Source organism: Falco cherrug, chromosome 1, assembly GCF_023634085.1.
Source record: "Falco cherrug isolate bFalChe1 chromosome 1, bFalChe1.pri, whole genome shotgun sequence".
NCBI classification, from domain to species: domain Eukaryota; kingdom Metazoa; phylum Chordata; class Aves; order Falconiformes; family Falconidae; genus Falco; species Falco cherrug.
Window position 1 is genome coordinate 127799382 of NC_073697.1, and position 23460 is coordinate 127822841.

At 39.4% G+C, this 23460-nt stretch overlaps 1 protein-coding gene across 6 annotated transcripts; it reads right to left on the minus strand.

The window, feature by feature from the left end:
- Window positions 1-1605: 1605 nt before the first annotated feature.
- Window positions 1606-22917, minus strand: CSNK1D (casein kinase 1 delta). Of its 6 annotated transcripts, XR_008730035.1 has the most exons (11): window positions 22598-22915; window positions 17870-17980; window positions 15892-16040; window positions 15175-15403; window positions 14630-14800; window positions 12830-12978; window positions 12095-12266; window positions 11592-11731; window positions 6307-6373; window positions 4645-4707; window positions 2340-4497 (listed from the first exon to the last, which is right to left on the minus strand). XR_008730035.1 is itself a non-coding variant. In XM_055697862.1 (10 exons), the coding sequence occupies exons 1-9, from the start codon at window positions 22671-22673 to the stop codon at window positions 6341-6343; spliced, it is 1230 nt and encodes a 409-aa protein (XP_055553837.1). In that variant the 5' UTR covers window positions 22674-22915; the 3' UTR covers window positions 2340-4497; window positions 6307-6340. The 6 variants fall into 6 exon arrangements, 5 of the variants coding, with proteins under 5 accessions (XP_055553828.1, XP_055553837.1, XP_055553817.1 ...); XM_055697862.1 differs by lacking the exon at window positions 4645-4707; XM_055697853.1 differs by lacking the exons at window positions 2340-4497; window positions 4645-4707; window positions 6307-6373 and adding an exon at window positions 1606-2265.
- Window positions 22918-23460: the final 543 nt, after the last annotated feature.

Sequence of the window (23460 nt, forward strand, 5' to 3'; positions counted from 1 at the left end):
AGCAGTTTAAAGCCTTTCACTGGAAAATTTGAATCCACTGAAGAAGCGTATCTAGGTTTTAGTATTTAGAATTCTTAAATAGCAAAAGACTTTTCAGTCTTGCTTAGAAATGTGGTGTAAGATCTAGTGGTTGACAGTGTCAGACAAATTTTAAATACAACTTCTTAGCAGTGAGAGCAGAGAAATCTTTGCTGTTTGGGGTGTTTTATGAAAAAAATCTGCACATGACCTCAAAATAGTGTGAATCGCTGGTTCATCCTTTCCTTATGGATTCTTGGAAATACCAGAAGCTCTGCATAGCCTTTGTGCCTGTAACACCTGCAGCTCTCAACCAAGCTGAGGACTGTAATGAAACTCTAAGTTTTGTCTGGTTATGATCAGGACTAGACATTTTCTTCCTAGTGCATAATGTACCAAATGAATTCCTGTTTTGTTCCACATCCCACCCCATGTATTCTGGACTGGTCACAGCAAAGACACAGTAGACTAGGGCTTAATGCTTCAGGATGATACACAATTTCTCCTTTTTCCAAATTTTTTTTTGATCCATTACAATTGTATTTCTCAGACCTAGATCTTATCTATGCATTTTGAGTCAAGAATTTTCCCAAAATGAGATTAACAAAGTACACTATAAAAAATTATTTTTGTAGACTGTGTGTTTTTGTACATTCTGTATATACAGTTCTCATCTAACTTTCTGTTGTCCCTCTGCCTGCAGCCTGCAATGGTTTCATCAAAAGAACTGAAGCATACTAGTCTTAATAAGATTAAACAGGAAAAAGCTACCAATGTCTGAGAAAAAGTCATGAAGTGTTACTCCTGTGCAAACACTTCCTGATAAAGTTGGTAGGATTTCGCTGTGAAGATCAGGCCTCTGAGCACTCTCCTGATACAAAGCTACTGAATGATGCAAATAGTCCATATAATTCAGGTTCATGTCATCATTTAAACCTAGACATATACATGTAAAGCCAATAATTGTCACCTGAATGAACCAGAGGGAAGTGTACTGTTTTTAATAATGAAGCACTGCATTCTTTAACAGCAAAACCTTTTTATTATTAACCTGTCTCATCCAGTGAATTTTAGAAGCTACTTTACTGTAGGATTAAGTTCACGGTAGACTGCACTTCCTCACAACAATCTAGATTTCTGACCAGGTGGCTCAACACTATTAAAAAACCCCAGCAACGCTGTTTGTTTTCACTTAGTATTTTATACACATGAAGTGCTGCTTTTGTAAAGCAACAGTTAGAGAACAAAATAAATACCTTTTTATTTCATTCTTTTACAAAGAGAAAATAAATATTCTTGAAATGAACATGTACACTTTAGCTAATGATCTACTTACAATTAATTGTAAAGATTCTTGTTGAGAAATTCAATTGCTGAAAGTGTTGCCTTTGACAGATTTACAGAAGAGCTGCCACTCTGAGGTCTGGAAGGTGGGGAAACAAAGACAACAAATAGCTGTGCGTGTAATATTTTTCCCCACTGGAGAATGAAGGATGAGATGCCTCTGAGTTCTACACGCCTTCCCCTTCAAGGAAGATTTTGAGTTCTTTCATGATGTTAACATGGAATTAACATGGACTGCTTACATGCTTTTACTTAATATCTCTCTCAAAGCGTAGGATTTATTTTCAATTGTTTTCAATGTACTTGTACCACAAAGAATTCAGGGACTCTGCAACCATCAATATTATGTAAAACAGCAGCACACATAAAAGCACATAGCCAGTTCTAAATGAAAACTGTGAGGATCAATTAAATATCATTCCAACTTTTCAAGGCCTGCTAATGAGAAAAACAGAGGATTCCTGAAGGTGCATTCGCCTTAAGATTATGAATAGAGTTTTGAGAATTGCACAGCAAAAGCCATGACTTTTATTATACAGTGCGTTGTGGGTAGAACTTCGTATTTTTCTTGCTTTTATCCTAGCTCCCATAACTGATCAAGTCTGAATAGCAGTTCTCCTCCCACACTTCCTACCAATACAATGTATTATTTGATAAGAGAAAGCATTTGTAGAAAAGACTTCTAGAAAAGAAGCAATATCCAAACAAAAACATTTACCTTTAAAGAGACAAAAGAACATGATGTCTGTGAGTAAAGCAATGAATGCCTTCTCTTTCTTCCTGTATACCCTAACTGCTGCATTCTGACCATGACTACCAAAATCCTTCAGTGAAAGCTTTAGCACCGTGACAATGTCTTCAAATGTTTGCAACTGACAATGCTCTTTGTAGGTACAGAAACCCCTTAAAAAGAAAAAAAAAAGTTACACCAAGTAAAGAGTAAGGATTCATTGTAAGTAAGTTACACCAAAGAAGAATAGAAGTTATTATGAATGTATTTACACAATTGTTAAAGTACACAAATACAGTGGTAGTACAAATGAAGTGCTCTGAGATACTGGTTTCCAATACACAGGTTTATATAGACAGTCTATTTTCCACATGATGGAATTTAACTATTATGAAGGACAAAAACTGCCTACAAGTGAGTACAATTCTAGAAGTCTGCAGTCAACTTTTAAGTATAGCACAGCAATCTAATTTTCCAGATACAGACAGAATAAAGAGGCTGCCTTTGTAAGTCCCTCTAACAGTATATTAACGACAGATATTTACAAGGAAAGCACAGTGAAGTGTAAAACTGTTCAAATGGTAGTGCACATGCCTAAAATACTGAAGTTTATAGTAACTGAGGAAATAATTATCTTATGCAAACTTATCCATGGATCAAACTCGTAAGCTTTTCCACTACACTCTTCCCAAACACAGCTTTCCCCAGTCAGACCCAGAGTACACACAAGCAAGTAGCTAATGTTCTGAAAACATCCAAAGAAGAGTGACTAATAATATGTGGACCTTCGAGAGGGGCAAAACAGAATTCATAGACACTAAACCAATAAAAATTACTTTTCATAAAACTCTGAAGACCAGTAGGCCTTTAAAAAAATTTTGGTTTTCAAGCAGGGAAGAATTTCTTAAGATACCTAACTGTTCAAACAAAGTCTCTGTATATACTTTCCATTTCCAACGTGGAACTTCCCATTACTTCAGTCACACTAGTATAAACAGTACTTCTGATACAGTTCTGAGTACTTTTTATTTTATGAGATCATTTAAAGTAACAAACAATACGAACAATCTCCCATATTCCATAACCAACAGGTGCTAACAACACCTGCAATATTTTTTTTGGACAACCTAAGCACGTTGAGTCATCCGTTCCTAGCTACTCAGGTTGAATAGTTAAGAATTAAATACGGTATGTACCTGAATTGTGAAAATTCTCAGGACTTCACAGCAAGAATAGGTTGATTTGGTTTTGTTTGGGTTTGGGTTTTTTGGGGTTTTTTTTTTTTGTTTTTTTTTTGATAAGAACTCCTTTTTTGAGTCGTGGCATGAAACAGAAGGCCTGAATCAACTTATTTATTTTTAAACATAGATGCTGAATGAAACATTCAAATTCACTGAAGACTCAGTAGCAATGTGTATTTTCCACTTGCAATGCCCTCCAAGCTAACCAGCCTCAGAGTGCAGGAAATACAATTTTACCAATAAAAACAATGTTTGAAACTATCCATTTACCCAAACTAAGCAGAGAGATAAGACAAGCTTTCAAATTCTAAATCCCTCAGATGCCAGTCTTTCACTTTGTCCTTCATATTCTTTACAAAACAAGAAATCCATTATCACCTTCTTTACTAAAGTCTCTTCTGCAGGGTATTTAGTTCTCTTTTATGAAAAAGAATGAATACTAAAAATCCCTTTGTGTTACACAGAAAGTTAAATGTGAATGAAGACAGCAAACAGCAAAGTAAAATTCTAAGAGTTTTAAAAATTTCATGAGAAAACAATCTCAGAATGGGACCATACAAATAAGTAAACAGTTTAAATAAAGTCAGATAATTTTGATTCATTTACATGTTCCCTGCCAGACTATTTTTTTTAAAACAAGAAATTTCAAGTAATTGTCTTTAGGTTTATATTCTACATTTTTAAATCAGACAAAAGCAAGAGTTCCTTACAGAGAAATAAGCCAGTAATTTTAGCAAAATGATACAAAAAACTTTCTTAAACCAAGTAAAAGATTTATAGTTACAGTAGAATAATAAAAAGGGGGTAAAGTCTGCCGCCTGTGGAGGGAAAACTGAAATGGCCATCCGAAAACAGGCGGTCAACTCTGTAAACCGTCTTTCTTTTCCAGCCCTGTTACCACAGGGTTCTCTTAAGGTCATTGGGTTTCTGGCAAAAGCGTCCTGTAATGGCAGCTGCTGGAGTCTGTCCATGTTCCTCCAAGTGCTTTTTAAGTCACATGGAGAACTCCAATTGTAACGTTTCCGCTCTAGTTTAGGGTATTTTTGCTAGTAAAGCCATTGGTAACATAGGAGATCAGCCATGCATTATCTGCCCTCCATGGCAAAATAATTTTCATCGGTGCACAGCAGACTGGAGAACACTGGTAGTTACCCGAGCAGGAATCTACCAAAGCCAAAAAACAAGACAACGTCAGCACATATCCTTACAGTCAACAAACAAGTGGCTCTCAACGTACTTTTAAATAATTGGCTGCCGAAAGTAAGGGAGTAAATTTAAAATCCAACAAGCTATACGATGTTTCACACCCACCTGCAGCTACATGAAGTTCCCTGTATTTTCCTCCTTTATTAGAAGTTAACATGGAAAATTCACCTTTCCAGCCATAGGGGGTGTTTTGAAGACAAGTCAAGACAGCATAAACATGCACAGAGGAAAAAACAAACCAGATGAAAACACTACCTATGTCTAGAAATAGACTTGATGAATAATTAATTATGGGGGAAAAATGTCCAAATAAGAGGGCCAAAAAAATTTCATTATTTTCAATGGCTTTTCTTTTTTCATGGGACATTGTGTTGTTGCAAGACACTTCATTATTTCCAGCTCGACCCATTTCAGTAAGTGCAATGTTATTTCAGTAACACTTTCACATGCAAGTGAAAAATAACCACATATCACTGCAATTTTAAGAAGTGAGAAATGTCTGAGCAGTTGAATCAGTATTCAGTATTAATTTCAGTTGTAAACAGTTACAAATAGTAAAGCACACAGCAAAGGCCAACCAACGCAGACACAACCCTGAGCAGACCCGAATGTGCATGTCTCCAGCACACAAGCTTTCCAATGCAAAGCTTTGAGTTTGCTTTTTAATTATATTTTTGATTACAGTCTAACAATTGGACTTTAAAGTGTTAAGCTGCCATTTACAGTCGGATCTTTTTTAAGGTTACAAACTGTTTATGAAGCAGCTTGTGCACAGTCAGCCAAGCATACAAAGCAGGAGGGGAAAACGGAAGAGGAATGCAGGATTCTTCACCAACTAGAGGTACAGGATTAGTGCAAGCTTAAGTTTTATAGAGAAAGTGAGGCAGCAGACAGAGCTATACAACAGAATTTATTAAGGAACAGAAAAATCTCACAGCCTTTTTTAATGAGAAGCAAAGCAAAGAAGCTCCTGAAATACTTAAGAAAGCATCCTTCAGCCATTAAGGTTCAGATTCCAACTGAAACTTACTTCCCTGATTAAACCTCTTATTGCCAAAAGCAGAACAGACTAAAAAGCCAAAAGCTGCACACAGAAAGGCAGAAATTTCTACCACACTGAACAGTGGAAAGGAGTTCTAAATACCCAGATCAAAGCCTGTCTACCACCAAGATGCTCATATTCAAACTAATCTCATTAGTATGTGAATATTTTTAAAATATAGATCTGAGTATTTTTAAAATGACAGCTCATAAGGAACAGAGAAGAATATAAACACTGAAAAATGGATACAGCTGTAGTAGAACATTCCATTCATGACAAGACAGAGCCTCATTTGAGTAATATAGTCAATTTAGCCTTCCTAAAAGTATTTTGGTTTTACAATTCTGAAGCAGATCTGGTTTTGAATGGATGACATATTGCTGCATGAACATCCCTGGAAAGACATGTAATTCTCAAAAAGCTAAAATTTTGACTTGGTTATTTTATTTTATTGTTGATGCTTGAACAACTTTAGGGACTTTTTAAGCTGCTCTTTTTGTCAACTCTGCTTAAGAGTCCAAGTGGAACAGCAGCAATAGTTCCAACTTTTGGAAGGACATTTACTTTTAAGTCAAGAGAATAACCAAAGCTCCCTCGAGCACCTGACCAGAAGGCACAGGTACAACTATGAGATAACGTAAGGAGAAGAAGCAAAGTCGGACGTTTCCAAAGATTATTTTTCCCCACCCCTTCCAAAGTTTTGGTGTCTAATGAGAAGCACTCACCCAGTGCTGCCTTCCAACGAAAGGAGACGAGCAGCTACTTGCCATGGTGTTCGAAAGGAATGCTATTCTGAGGTAGGGGAAAAGACAGCAATTTGTAACAGTTCCACTGCCCCAATATATTAAGATGTCTAACAAATATCCAACCTAAACCTGTAGTAGCAAACATATCTTTCGAGGAGCTTTGATTTCAGACTTCTAAAAGACATTTCTATCAATTTAAGAGATACGTAAAAGGAACAAATCATTATTCCTCAAAGAAAGCTGACAGGGTCAGAAGAACAATGCAGAATATGATGCCTATTAAAAGATAGATATATGGAGAAAGATTTGCTCATGAGGAGATGGAAAATGCAGGGGCATTGGAAGTATGTTGCTTTTCCTCCAGGGAAGTAGCACAACACTTGAGTTGTTCAATGCCATTGTTGGCTACAGTCTTCTAAAAACTTCTCCTGTCAAAGAGTCTTAATCAAATATTTCTTTGTGCAGCATTCCAATTTTTTCTTCCAACTACAGAGAGAATACCTCTATTACCAGTGGGAGTTATGCACAGCTTTGATGGTTGAATGCTGAACATGCCACATTCAGGAAAAAAAATATTAAACAATTTACTGCATATCATGAACAGTCAGATTGAACCTTCTGTGAAGGGAAACGAAGGCTACTCACCCATAACTAGACTCTTGAGATGATCATTGCTTTCAGGATGCAGTCTGTGTGTGCCACGTGGACTGACAGAATGATTCAAAGTAGCGCCTACTGGAATGAATACTCATGATCTCCTTTACTACATTTCTTAACGTTTATAAAGCCCACGTAAAGGAGACTAACTGAACAATTCACTCACAGACCTTAAGAGCAGAAGGATCTTCTAACAGCTGGTATGATTTTATGTCCAGCACAGATCACAGCTCTTCACTGCACAGAGACCTGTAACTTAGGCTTACTTTAGACCTGAAGACACCACCTAGAAATGAATCCAGTTTTGATGCAAAAGCAAAGGGGACAGATGTTCTACTTCTAAAAGAAGTTGTTTCAGTGGCTAACTGCCTTCACTTAGACCTCAGTTCCACTTTTTTTTAAAATGTGAGTGGTTTTAATGTTAAGCAACAGGTTCTTCACATATGTCTTTTGCATAAATGTCAGTTCCTGTTAAAATCAGTTTCTAAAATACTACACCAACTAACTTAAGATGATCTCTTACCTTTCAGACAAACTTGAAAAACGCTGATTTGAAACTCTTGCATTGTACAACCTGTTTTCCCAAGCTCAATTTTTATGCCTCTTCTCTGTGTTACATACCGTTTTCCAACAACTTAAGATTCTGAGAACTGAACTAAGCATAATATTCCAGCATCTGTCTCATTAATGACATGAAATAATGTCTCAATTTCTGTTCATTACTATACCATACATAGATTCAAGGATGAAGTTACTCCCTTTTGTTATGACATCACACCAACCTCTCCACCATTACACCTAATGCCTCCTCAGTCATTGCTTATCACAGATATAGTTCCCACATACAAGACAATGGGCTCCACTCCATCATTCTAATCAGGCTTTGGAGTACTGCAGTAATGCACATTTTATTTGAATAGCTTTACCTGACTGCTCAACTCTCACTAACTTTCATCACTGTCAAACATCTCACAACTTGCAGGTTTGTAGCTGTTGCATTCGCTTCCATATAATCAAGAGAACTACTGAATAATGTGTGACATCAAATTTACATAATTTCCTTATAAACACCGAAGTTTCATGAACCATTTTGAAGACGTGCTAGCTATTATTCCAATAAACCCTCATTACTTAGTGTTACAAAGCACTAGTCTTTCTAATGATAATAATTTAGGTACTGCATGGACAATACCTTGGAGGTGGGGAATATACATGACACTTACTTTGCTATCCTTACCAATTACCATTTTTCTGAGTGTTAAATTTCTCTGGGAGGAACATACTTTCCATAAGAGAATTTTCATTCATATTAGCTACATTCCCAGCCTTAGTTTTCACTTTCAGATCGAACTAATCAGAACTCATTTTTTAAAAAAAGATAAAAATGCAGAGTCATCTTTAAGAACTCTACCTAGAAGTAAGCAGCTTTCATTATTTCTTTGAGTAACTTCTGCAAATCTCCATTGCCCAGAGTTCAACAGGCAGTAGCCCTTCCTCTAGATGACGAAAGGTGGGGATTGCAGATGCAGCATTGCCTTAGCAAACAAATGCATCCAAATAAAATAACAAAACTGATTTATCAAGTTATAAATAAAAAATGTAGTCCTTAACATAAGACATCAGTAGATCTGCATAGCAAACTTTGCTTTCTACCAGGAGTATGGTCTAAGCACTTCCTGAAACAGGAACAGCAGTGGCATATTTACTTAAGACTTACAAAGGAAACTAACACACTTGGAACAGGAACGGACAAACAGCTGCTGTTCTTTACTGTTCTCCTGGTAAGCGGTATAGATGATTTTCTATAGTCTTACACTTAGCCAATCAAAATTCTCCTTAATAACCTTGCCACGTGACCTGGATACTTGAGGTTTTCCTGACTAAGAACAAGCTATAAAGACAACGGGACCATGACTTTAATTGGTAACCTGGTTAACATCTAAGGATGCATTGTGATTATGGAAGAATTACTTCAACATTATGAAGACGGTAAGAGCACCAGCTATGAAAACTTGCAACAATTTGAGCCACCTTGCCTGCTACGGAGTAAGCAAGAACTGGGAAAATGAAAAGCAAATTTTCTCTAACGAGCCCAAGGGCAAGTGTTATAAAGTAAAGTCTAAGTAGATCCCTCTTGCCTTCCAAATCCGAGGCCCATGGGAAGCTGTTTAAATTGTACTACAATCGCACACTGTTATTCAGTCACCATGATAGGAGACCAGCAGCAATTCACTGCCTGGATAAGAACTAAACGAAGACAACAGACAATGAATGATCGATTAATGAACTCACGAGAAGATCCCGATTAGGCTGCTGTTGGGATGGTAAAGAAGTCAACAGAGTGATCTGATCTCATGCTTGCACCACAGTGTTAAAAAGGGCAGGTATGGAAATGCGCCATTAAGCCAGACTGTACTGTTGGCCCGTACCCCAAATTATGTATCTGGGTATTCAAAGACTCCTCAAAAAACCCTGCAGTCCTACACAATCTCAGAGTATTCCCATTTTACAAGTTAGGCAGAACCAAAATGTATCTGCAAACCCACCTGGATTACTCATACTTTACAATGTTTAGGAAAGCGTATGTGCATGCTGAGCACCAAGTCAGTAATACAGCAAAAAAAATACGTACTCTCTCCTAACACAGTCAAGTAACACCACTGCACTTATTTCTGTTACTTTCATTAATTATTTATCTGACTGGCCACAGATACAAAGTATCTGTGATTTGCTCAGAATGCCAGAGACAAATACTGGGCACACACACTTTACACGGAAACCATCTCTACAGTTGAGTAAACATTCAGGGGGAACTCTGTGTCACAGCCTCACCGAACAGCTGAGGTCGTGAGGGGCTCGTGGAGATCATCTAGTCCAATCCCACCACCCAAAGCACAGACAACTAGAGCAGGCCACTCAGGACAATGTCCAATTGTGTTCTGAGTAACTCAGAAGAGGGAGACTCCACAACCTCTTAGGTTCTGTTCCAGTCCTTGCCCACCTTCAGTGTAATAATGTTTTTTCTTATGTCTAAATGGAATTTCTTGTATTTCAATTTCTGCCCACTGTCCATTGTCCATTCACTGGGTATCACTGCCTGCACCTTCTTTACATCCTTCTATCAGGGGTTTATGCATATTTACAAGATGCGTAACTATGTGCAGTTCTACTCTCTTAGTTTTCATACCATTTACAAACTTCAGCCATAAAATACTTCAACACGAGAATTTCTGGTGGCAAGAATTGTACTTCAGTGAACAATTTAAACTGGCAAAAACTGCCACCAAAGCCAACACAGAAAACCTGACCGGCCTCCTACTCCCGTTCAGTCATTTCTGTGCCCGAACTGTTCATCCATTGTGGAAGGACAAACATTTATGCAGCTATATGGTGAAACAATTCATTCAGCTGAAAACCAACCCAAAAAATCCCACTTCACTTTTGTTACAGCAGAATTGTTTCCCCATTTCACCCTCAGTCTTCATTACAGATACCCACCTGGCTTCCATCTAAAAATGCACTCCCTCTAGCAGCAAGACGTCATGTGTAAGAACACATACTATGCCAAATAATTAATTTTGCCAATCAAATGATGAAGCCAAAAGGAACCGATTTAATTTTTATCAATATCCTCCATCAATGAGAAATGAATCCACAGCAAAAATTATGCAGTTAACTCCAGCACAGCATTGAAGTGTGATGGAGAAACCCCTAGGTGACTGCACCAGTCCTCAGAACAGACTGCTCTCCCAGTAATGTTGCAGTATACCTACAGTACAGATGACTCCCCATTCTGCAGGTAAGACTGAAGGCAAGCTGTACAGAGCCAGGCCACACACTACTTATGACAAGTCTGTGTGAATACCCTGAAAAATGGATGTTTCAGCTATAGCTTAAAGAGTTAAAAATGTATTTAAACATTGTCTGTCAGTCTTAAAAAGAAACATTTCTAAAATCTTTGTTAAGTCACTGTAACCAATGAGGATAATTTCAGTGCTGACTGTGGCTATGAATCACACTCTGTCATTCCTCCTCCTGCCGTCCTCTTCAAATGAGCCTTCTGCGGCCTATCCATCATCCACATACGTGGCTTCTTATCTGCTCTGAATTACAGTACTGCACTACAGCATTTCTTCACTTTTACAGTTTTTGGTTCTTCACCAACTATTCCTTGTCTATTCTGCACCCACATTCTCTGCTCTGTTGATTTGGAAACATGACTCACAACTGCCTCTAACTTACTCTTGCTTCCTCACTGATAACAAATACAAGAAATCCAATGAGCAGAGGGGCTAAACACCGTAATTGTAGGTTAAAATGCTGTATCTCTAGGATTGTGCATCACCTCATACACCAATGACTCTGTATTACCTTGAGCCTTTTCTGCTTATTGCTGCCAAAGTGAAAAAAATTTTTTTTCTTTACAGTAGTCTACAGCTACATCACTGTTTTAACTGTTAACATTCAGTTAAAACATCAAGTATTTATACAAGTCAACATCATCTGCAAAACCAGTATGAAATCAAATCAATTAGCTGATATGTTCTTTTGGCAAATTAACTTTATCAAATCACCCTCATTTTCCATTACACAGAAATCTTTTTTACCTGCGAAGTTGACATGCGAGAGGTATCTTGTCGGCCTGTTAAGTCAGATGATGAGATATTTACTGGGGCACCACGATGCAATCTCATACTCACTTTCCTTTCTCGTTCCATACCAGATACTGGCCGAGGAGAGGTATTGGCTGTGAGAAAAAACACAGTACATTCTCATAATGAGAAATGGGATTACAACGTGGTCACTGGAAAAACTGTATTCTCAGTGTTTGCATATTAAACTTCCACAGAGTCAAACAAGCGAAATCAAGGCCTTTGTTTTACATTCACAGAAATCTAAGTAGCAATCGGCAGGTAATGAGTATATCCAATTACTTTCAATCTACTGAAAAACAAGGGGGAGAAAAAACAAACAAAAACCCCAAACCCTTACCAGAGACAAATACCACTCAGGTACTCTAAGTCTAATTTTGAATTTCCAATGACCAGGAACAAACTGCAAAATTAGAGTAGTCTACAAGGTGCATCTATCCAGGTATCTGCTTGCTTACCAGCATGTGAGGTTGGGGTAAGAGGAGTAGGAGGAGCTACATCTTGTGTTCCTCTCAGCCTGCCAGAAGCAGTGGAGGGTAATCCACGCATAGCTGGATTTCGTGTATGTCTCAATCTTTCCTCTCGTTCTCGCCTTTCACGTTCAGCATCTTCAGCCGCTCTGCTGGCACCCTACGGGTCAAGGCTAGTGAACAACTTGGGGGATTACTGAGCTTACAACTACATATTTGGATAAAAATACTGAAAATAAAGAACTGGACAACCCATGAATTGAAATTTGCTAGGGCATGACTTTTGACAAAATTTCTAGGGAACTGCCATAAACTTTGTTCATGCAACTGCTGGGACAGTCTTCAAAATGCTAATGTACACATATAATGTTATGGCAGCTGGACACCTCCTCAACAGTTGCAAATGACCTGTGCTGAAGATCAAGGTGGGACCAAACGGTAATTTTGCAACCTAGCCTGATGATTGCCCTGAAGAAAGTATCTCAGAAGCCTTACACATTTAAAACCCCGTAACTTCAACCTAGCTATCATTCAACATCCACCTCATGGCTCCTGTATCTCCTGCTTTTCCTCATTTCATGATCTTTTTTTCTAGACAACAGAGCTTTGAGGAGGAAAAAGAGTCTTACAGTATCAGTTAAGATGCTCAAAACTGACAATATATATATAAAAAAAACCCACAGAAAAAATAAATAAATTTAGAGAGCTACATCAGCTACTCACAAATTTCAGCATGTTCCAGTCAAACACATAGTCATAGGAGAACCCTTGTCGGTGGAAGAGGTTTCTGAATAATTGCCTTAGATAGGAATAGTCCGGTTTGTCATCAAAACGCAAAGAACGGCAGAAATTCAAGTATGTGGCAAATTCAGCTGTAATAGAAGAAAGCCGGTTTTTTCCCTTCAGCTTCACATTTGCTTTTTGTAATTCTGAATCACAAAAAAACCCCAAACCCAACCTTAAGCCCAACAGCAAATGTCCTAAAAGTAACAAAAAAAAATAATGAGCTAATACTAGAAATCTACGGAAGGCAACATTGTAGCCCATCTAACAAGTCAACCCTGAATGGGAAATTCCTTGTCTATCACAGAGATCAAAGATCTCATTTGCCAACAGCAGAGAGGATCTATAATATTAAGAGTTCCTTAACCAGCAGGCTGGGGGTGCGTGTGTGTGGAAGAGGAGAGGTTTAAAACTACAGTTCCACAAAGAAAAGTTTTTTTTACCTTTCTTTCCTTTGAATATACTTAAACGCAATTCCTTGCAGGACATGGAATAGCATCTCTTTGTTGTTAAGTCACATGAAGATTCATGTCCGCTGCCTCACAAAACACACAAAAACTAGCGGACCACTATCAATTTCCCATGTAAGTCATGCTACAATTTCAAATTTTCAGACTAGTCTGAACACCTGTTTTTATGTGGCTCATGAAATATTAGTTACACAGCAAAAAAAAGAATATTGTTGTGAATTCAATGCCCCAGAGAAAGCAACAGTATCAAAATACCAGATTTTAAGTTCAAGTCTTTCCAGCTGAAATGATGTATTAGTAATTTATGTTATGAAAGAATTTCTAACGAAGAGCACAAGAAAAGTTAATTAGTCTTTCCTGCCTGTTAACCCCAGAGAAAAAACACAGTTAATGAACCTAAAGGAACACCTATGAAGGGACAGTTGAAACAGATCAAAGACAGTAAGTTTTCACACAACCCTAACAAAAACCATAGTTCTCATTACCATACCTGGCTGCTGAAGCCAAGAGTGTGGACAGAATAGAGACAGCACTCTTTGTGAAAGATCAGCAATATTCCCTGATGGCAGCTAACATTAACAAGTTTTAAAATTGATATAAGTACCATTTTGCAGGGCTCAAAACCACCTCATTATTACTGTGGCGTAAATACCAAACTGAGAAACAGAAAAGGTTTGAAGCACGATGCTAGGATATAGGAGGGTTTCTTACACCTCTCACAGATGCTGACCATCAGCAGACCAAACTACGTGAACCTGGAATGACAATTCTCAAGTGAAACAACTGCAATAGGTGCATCTGACTATGCAATCTAATTAATTCAAGAAACAGTATCCACACATATGAAGAAATGGGTAGTTTCTCAAAATGCTATTTGCTGTCAAGCGTTATCCAACCAATGCCAACACATGCACACACAACACAGTGCAAATCAGATGTACTAAGCTACCCTTTGAATTGAGGGCACCTCAATGATTGTTTACTAATAGTTAAGACAAAGTAGAATTACAAATGGTCTATGAACAGAAAGATCCCAGTCTTGAAAGCACAGTATCTTTATCACAGAGATGCCCAATCATGGGCAGCGTTGTGGAAATTTAGAAAAAAAAAGAGAAAAAAAAAAAAAAAAGAGAAAAAAGAGAGAGAGATAGACAGATAGATAGATATAGAGAGAGAAGTAAAAAAGACTAGTAGAATTCAGTGTAAAGCAAAAAGAAATCCCACTAAAATATGAACATGTTAGGCCTCGTGCTGCAGAAAAGTAACTTACAAGGATATCCTTTACACAAAACCTCAATGGGTGTAGACATTTTCTTTTCACTGATACGTTCGTATTTCTGCCTCTTTGTTGCTGCTTTCAGTCCCTGCCAGGGGAGGGAGCCCAGGTTAAAATACATCAGTACATAGCCCAAGGACTCCAAGTCATCTCTGCGAGATTGCTCTACAACAGTATAAAAAAGTGGACTCATTAGGTTTCATTTTCTACTGGAAAAACAAAAAGACTGTGTAACAAGACTGTCATAAAAACCCTTTGAAAAACAAGAGATAGCTGAGAGTTACTATGCCCACGATAAACTCATCCAGTACAAGAAAAAGCCTATAATCCTTGCAATTATTAAAAAATGTGCTGATTCCTGAGAATTACAATCTGACGAAATCCCACCCAATCAAGAGATAAGAAGCCAAGCACACTGCACTGTTAAGTGCCATAAATAAGGACCATCTTCTATGCCTCATTAAAGCAACATCTACTTGTACTAAAATTATGTGCATCGACACTTTTAAAGTTTCTATTTATTGCTCTCCCCAGCTCACCGATTCCAAGATGAGTGTTGATGGATGCGTAACGGGCAGTTCCTGTTAAGTTTTTATTTTCACGATATGGAATATGTTGGTGAGTTCGAGCGTCTCGATACTTCTTTGCTAATCCAAAGTCTATTATGTAGACAAGGTTGCCTTTCTTCCCAAGGCCCATTAAGAAGTTGTCTGGCTTCACATCTCGGTGGATGAAGTTCTTAGAGTGAATGTATTCAATTCGACTAATCTAGATATAGAGGAAAAAAATGATCACTTGAGAGAGACTAGGCATACACTTTTTTCCTTATAAAAACACCAGCAACACTGTCTTAACGATAAAAGAGGTAATGCAACTTTTTACTGTAAAATGTAAGGGCATTAAAGAGAACATAATTTGGAAGACAAAACATAAACCTCTCCAGCTCTTTCCCTGTGTCTATTTTACATTTGTTTACAAAAACTTTCTTGGGAGAATTTCTTTTGTCTTTGAGCAGCGCAACAGCTAATTTGCAAACAGCGCAAGTCTGGTTTTTAAAAATCAATTTAGACTTTGCAATCATTTTTGACAGGGCACTTTGTATTTAAGAGAAACAAAACCAATTTTGAGTCTTTTCTTTATTGATACAGGCCTATTCACCTCTACATTACAGAAACAACGTACTTGGTTCTGATCGCTCAAGAAATTTTAATATTCCAACATACTGCACTGTCAAGATCAACAAAGCAGTTTCCTACCATTTGGTCAGCGAGTAATAGGACTGTCTTGAGACTAAATTTCCTTGAACAAAAATTGAAGAGATCTTCAAGACTCGGTCCCAACAGCTCCATCACCATTACATTGTAGTCCCCTTCAGCTCCACACCACTTAATTGTGGGAATGCCCACTAGAAAAAATGAAACAGTTTATTCAGTATAACTATTTGATTTATACACAAATCTTCAAGGCTCCTAAGATGAATTCTAAGAGGGTCACGACTGTGATGTTTGCACTCACAGGGAAGCTTAATATTTTATGCAACCTTCAGCCATTCCGAAATGAAAAATTTGATCATTTCACTGCAGAACCAACATAAAATTACAGCAACAGAGGTCTAAAAATAGCCTTTTTCCTCCTCCCCAGAAACCTCCCAAACTTTGTGCTTGGCTTGTAGCTTGAACGTATTTAGTGTTTTTTGCTGGATTTGAACCTTAAGCATTTTAGAAGTATTAATACTCATGTAGTCTCCAAGATGTCAATAAGGAGCAAACTGGAAGTCTGAAAATAAAGACACTGACAAACCACCAAATATTATTACTGAAGAAGGCCTTAGAAATTAACTTCTTCATTTCAAAACCTACAAGATCACCATAAAATACATCTCTCTCCCATTTCAATTTGCAATGATTTATGACCCTTACTTTGCACTCATCTTTCTTCCTGTTCTGGTCTATTTGCTGTTTGGTGAATCTCTACCAAAGTGGAGCTGTTTATGAGACACATTATATAATCAGCTTGAAAGTGCTGAAACTAGCCCTGCTTTTTGGAGAAACTCAGGAACGTTATTTCACACAAAACTGTAGAATTGCTCAAATATTTTGAATTAAACCTGTATGTAAGTAGCCTTATTCAGAATCTCAAATGCCTTTACTCTGAGTTAATTTTATGCATTTTGGAAGTGAAATGGCATAATTTGCCCATTTTAAACTCTTAACTCTACTTGATATGCATTATTTTTTCCTGAATTCCCTTCACAGAGAAATCCTTATTCAGGTGGAAACTTAACCTTCTGCCCCATGCCTCCGCAGCATTCCCCCTCAGAAAGAACCCGCCATCGTGGCCTTAGTAAGCCCATAAAGGAAGCATTTAACTCTATGAAGACTCTTCAGGTTACACGCAGGCAGCAATTGAATGAGGCAGGAATTAAAAAGTAACTAAATGCAAATTATGCATTATCATCCATTTCTATATGTATGATTTTGCATTTGAGAATGCATCTGCATTTCAGATACAGTGTGGAATATAGTCTTTATGTAAAGTATAGCCTCATTTAGGAAGAATTCAAGGGACTATGAAATAAAAGCAAAACTTAACTAAGTTTATGCCCCAGCACTGCATAGGAATCTTAGATTTGCAGAATTCCAGAATACATGAGTGAGTTATCCTAGCAGAGAACCATGCAGTAGCTACAAAGTTGTGCTACTCCTGTTCTCTAATAATGACATCTTATCTTTAGAATTCCCATAGGAAGGAAATATTTTTAACTCACAGAAGAATACTAACATATATAATAAAAAGTAACCTGAGTTTACTAAATTTAGAATTGTGCTACTATAATAGGCAGTCAGGTTAAACACTCCAGAACAGTGATTATCATCTTTCACTGACCCATGAAAAACCCATGAAAAAAAAAGTCAATCAGTGTACTGCCAATTGGTTGTACGGGACCAAACTTTGTTCCATATATTGCTTGAGGTTTTCACATTTTAATATTCTGGGACCATGAGCAACACTGGGAGGATCTTAGTGGTTACCACGAAGTCTGGTAGCCATGGATTAAGAACTGCTCCTCTACATCCCTTGTAGAAGAGCTGAGGTACTGCTCTTCACCTACCCTGCCACCTTTTCCATTTCTCCTTTTGTCAAAAGAGATCGTAACCATTAAACACTTACAGGTCACACATACATCAAAGACATAAAACCAGTAAAATCTCAGAAGGAAAATAATTTGCTTGCCTCCACCCTGCATCATTTTGTAGATTTTACTCTCGATGTGGAGCTGAGGATGTTTGGTTTTCACACATTCCAACTTAATTGCAACCTCCTCTCCAGCAGCAATATCAGTTCCTAAAACCAGAATAATTGAAAACATTGGTCATCACATTTTGGAGATGCATTTCCTTTGTCAAGACTGAAACAAAACAAGTATCAACAAACTACTTCTCAATGGCAAACACCCAGAGATTACAAAGTACTTTCAGCCATGATTGCCTAAAAATTCTTCTGAAGTCTTACAAATTCTTTCTAACAGACTAGAAGTTTAAAGGACAACTATTAGACCTTGTCGCACAGGAAGCCAAAACTGTTCCTATCCCTTTCCAAAAAAAAACCCCCAGTGCATCTTCTGAAGGGCACCTTTCCACTTCTAGTTTGCTGTGGAAGTGCTCAGGATGAATGTTTACAGGTGTGGCATGTATCCCTGCCAACCTAAGAAATGCTAGTAATTCAGATCACCTCCTCTTATGCCTTGGAAACAGACTACAACTTCCCTAAATCTCAATATACTCCAGACGTATTCTGACCTTATGATTCTATCCAGCTGGGAGGCAGACTATCCAGAATACAGAATTACATACAGTCCTCTCAAAAAAACATTTAAAAAATATAATTAAATTCTTGTTTCAGCATTCAGGTGACCAAGAAATTGGCTTACCTGTTCACTTTCAAAGTTTAAACATACATAGGGTAAAAGTGACATTCTTAAAAAAACCCGCTGTGTCAAGAAAATACATGCTCTCACAGCCAAGCAACTTAGGAAGCAGGATCTGGCTAAAGGAGACGTGTGATACTTTTTAGACATATTGCTGAGCCTCTCTACTTCCAGAATTCGGCTTTCTTCTGCGTTGCCTCATGGTTTAGGATCACGTGAAGTACATCACCTGCTGTTTGTTCTGATCCCCACTCTTAAAAGCTTAGCTTGAGGTCTGCTAGTTTTTGTTTGGAAAGAAACAGGAAACTAAGTCTGTACTCGCTTTCTGCACAATGTTCAAGATTTCATAGACTTCTACCCTACCTCGCTTTCCCTTTACTCTTTTCAAAGTTCAAAAACTCTTCTTGTTTATTGTACAGAAGTAATTTTTAATTACCCCTAATTATTCATTTCACTGATCTGTACCTTTTCCAGCTCTGTAATGCCCTTTTTTGAGTCACACAAAGCACTTGACAGAGGTCCACAATTACAATATTTTTCCTGCTTTCCTGTTTTTTCCACGTATGTTTCTTTGACCATTACAGAGTACTGAACTACTGTATTCACCTAACTACTATAACTGCAAAATCTTGTTTCTGAGGTTAAGGAGCTACTTCAGTGCTTTACAGCCTTGTCTATAAAGTCAGGCTAACCAAGCCTAACCAAGTCAGGCTAACGCCCCACACCTCAAAATGGGCACAACTCTTCACAAGGAACTAAGAGTGCATGGAATTATCCGTGAGCTCATGCAAGATTACACTGCTTTCTGCCCCCAGTTAATAAAATGTCTTATGTCTTTTTGTGTGCATGCAGAACATGGTCTCAACCGAGCAGGTCGTTTCTTGGGATAGTTATTCTTCCCAATAAGCCTTTATCACCTAAGATAGCCAAGATCCTTAGTCTAAACTCCACTTTTGTATAAACCCTCCCCTTCAAGACAAGAGATTTCATATTAAAAGAATGAAATTAAAATATTTTAGTCCGCCAAAACTGATGAGAGGGGAACAAAATTACAAATCATTCTTCCAAGCAATCCAGTCCTTGTCCCCAAATAGGGACTTCTGTCCCCGCTTAAACCTTGGGACAAAATTTCTAAAATAACTCTGTAGCCACCAAAAGCTTAGCTTCCTTTAAGGAAAACATACTAATATTCGAGAAGTAGCAAGAAGCAGTACTACGAGAGGAATTAAATTAGATATATTAAATTTAATTAAAAAGTAGTAACAAGCAGTATAATGAGAAGTCACCTTTTGTAAGTGAAAAAGAGTTGAGAGTTGTGAAAGTAATTTCTTTTAAACTGCAAAATCCTCTACTCTAAGGAAAGCCTTGAAAACTATTTTGATTAGTTTACAACCTAGAATTCATTCTTAAGAGAAAAATATACATAATGCAAAAATAATGAAAACACACGAGCTGCAGCGCCTTTGTGACTCATATCTATTTGACCTCATGGACTGAGCAACAAAACAAATACTCTGATCCCTGCCCTTGTCCATCTTATACAGTATTCAGAATACCTGGGAATCCATTTATTTTGTATCTTCCTCTGGAGGGTAACTTCAAAAGATGTAGCTACACTAAATTCCTAAATTTTATTCTTTTTTTAAATTTTTTTTTTTAGTTGTACACACTCCTTTATTTACAGTATCGACTTATATTTCAGAATCCTGCCCCACAGACCCTGCCATTCTAAGCAAGCAAAGCTGGAGCCATTCAAAATTCCAGAAGATGGTATGAGGACAAAAAGAAAGAGGTATGAGGAGAATAAGAAAAAATAAGAAAGAGCTATGTTAGTAACAATGAGAGTCACTGGCTCCATATTCCAACGAACTGACTGACTGACTGAAAGTCCACGCCCCCTACTCTGAAACATCCTCAACACCCTACTAGCTGCATTAAAAAAAACCCAAAAATAGGGGGACCGGAAACAGGGAAAAATAATTACATCTTCCCATTTCAAAGCATAAAACTGAGCTGGAAATCTACACTGAATTAATCTACAGATTCACTAAGGTCTATCAGAAGGCACGTGTACTTAAGAATTTTAAGTTACTTCAAGGCACCTATGTCCTACTGTACAGTCTGAACAACCAAGCAGAAACTGTTTATTTAAAAAAAAAAAACACCAACATTTCATTACCAGAAAAACCATAGATTTTTGAACACCTCTGTTTTACCATATAATGGTAGGCAAACCAAATGGGCCTCTACAAAAGGCTTCAGTTCTTGACAGACAGTAATTTCCCATGAAAAAAGAAACTCATGCCATTAGCTGGATCTTCCAGGCTTAAAATTCTCTGCTAGCTACTGGCTCAGGCACGACATTTGCAGCAAGCCCTAAAAGTAAATCAACCTGGCTACTTAGAGATAAAAAGAGGTCAGAAACGAAGGATGAGGAATCCTTATGCAAAATGCAGCACGGCAGTAGTACTAACACACAGAGAAATATTTCCTGTGCGACTTTTGGTGTGGCCTGTACACACGCAAAGATAAAAGTGACAAATAAAAAAACGTTCAATTTACTTACGCTTTGAATTTATACTATAATATAAACAGACTTACCAGAGCAGTAGTCAAATGCTGAAGTAGGAGTTTCTCACATCATCTAAGATTCTTCAGATTTTAACTGCTGTCTTAGTCTCCACCCAAAATCCCAACGGTAGCTAGTAAGGATTTTTGCACAAGCTTTGCCACCACCTTTCCCACAACAGCCTTCAATCTTTTATGCAAGCATTGCAGAGAGAAGGAATCATGTTCTCTGCCTCTAGACAACCACACACCTTCAGCTAGAAGCATGGATTTTTCATCACGCATATGATCTATATGAAGACAACCAGTACTTCACTATCTGTAAACAAGCAGCTTTAGCTAACAAATTATTTTGGAATGCCAGCTGTGCACTGGAAGAACCTCTCATACTGCCTACACTGCCAAACATAACATACGCATTAGCTAGTGAGGTCGGTTTTACCCTCCAGACATTTGCAGTTAACCTACCTTAGCCCCTGCAAGTTCCACCTCTTCCCCCTTTCTGACTTGTTATGTTTCATAAGTTGCCACAATTTTCAAAAGCAGAGTACTCATTTCTATGTGGCAGGACGTAAAACTCATATTTCTCTGGATTTAACCCATTCCTCATGGTTTGAGAGTTTGCAGAATATATCGAGTATTTTAGAAATACCTGCTGTCAAAGCCTGTCATACCCACCACTGCTTGTCATAACCATAAGCCGTGGAGGCATTATGACAGAGCTACACAAGCCGACACGCAAGACAATGCCAATCCTGCAAATTTTACAGTTGTACAGAAATCACGGTAGGAGAATAAGGTATATGCAGTAAGACATCGGGGCAACGTCCAAGCAACAGGATAGCCAAACTATGATGATTCCTTGAAGGATCTGAGGGGTTTTTCAACTGCAACCCAGTCATCCATAGTTGTGTAATTCTTTTTTTTTTAGGCCTCGGAGAAGAAACAAAGATTCCTGTGACAGCAATTTTTCTTAGTCCACTGCTGTAATATTAAACCCTGCTGCACAGGTTTATTTCCCAAAACATTTTTCTTAACGTGGTAGTTTGCTTTGTTCGGTTTTTTCCTTTCCCCCCTCCAAAAAAAATGAGGAGATTTATACCCTTATTCCTGTTTTATAGACGAGAAGATTAACCGTGCCCAAGGTCACAAGCAACAACGGGAAGAGGCAGCTAAACAAGCCAGAATTCCCGATTTCCCCACTGTCCAAATTAGGACATGATGTCAAGGAAATACTAAATTGATGTTGCAGGGCCCCCCTGGCGAGGTACTCCGTACCGGAGGGTGTTTCGGGGCAGCAGCGCAGCCTGGGCCCCGCCGGGGTGAGCCGAGGTTCCGCGGGCGCCGCCAGGCCGGCCTTGCCGGGGCTGAGAGCGGGCCCAGCAGCGAGCGGCGGCCAGCGCGGCCCGGCCCCAGCGCTCTCCAGGGGCCCGCCGGGAAGGGCCCCGGCGAGCCGCCCGCCTTACCGAGGTAGATGTCCCCGAAGGAGCCGCTCCCGATCTTTCGGCCCAGCCGGTACCGGTTCCCAACCCTCAGCTCCATGGCGGCCGCTCGGTTCGTCCGCGGCCCGGTTCTGTCACTATGCCCGGCCTGCCAGCTCGCGCTCTGCCGCCTCACAGCTCTACAGCTCCCACCGCCATCGCGGCTCTGGTCCCGCCACTCGATATTAGCGAGACGGGCAGAACTGCCGCCGCCGCTCCCGGGAAGGATGGACGCGGATTCCCCCCTCAGATCGGCACCTCAGCCGCCCCGGCCCCGAGCCGCCATGCTGGTGACCTCACTTCCTTAGCAACGCGGGCGGGGCGCGCTGCGGGGGGCGCCCGGGCGCGGCCCCGCCTCACGCGCCTGGCGTCTTCCCGCGCCCGCGGGGACGGGCTGCTCGCGGGGCACCGGCCATCGCTCTCGGTGCCGGGAGCGGGGCCGCATCTGCCTGGGCAGCCGTCGTGCTGCCGGCCGAGGAGGCTCGCATGGCCGAGGGGCGCTCAGCGACTGGGCCTGAGGTGTGACCCCGTGCATTTCAGGGGAAACCCGTGTGGTTCCCGGTGGGGAGAAGCGCTGGGGCCTCCGCTGCCTGCTGCGGGGAGCGGGAACTGTCTGCCCCGGCTGCAGCGGAAGAGGAGTGCAGAGAAAATACGTTTCTGTTTGCACGTTTTCGCCTTTTCTGGAGACAGCGCCCCTTGAGAGCACCTCCTTGGTGGGGCAGCGGCGTCTTCCACTGGATGGCTCGAGGTCACGTCTCTTCATGGAACGCGCGGCCTGTGCCTGCGGGCGGGGAGGCAGGTTTCAAAGCCGGGAGCAGGCCGGCGGGCTGCGATGTGAGTGGGCTGGT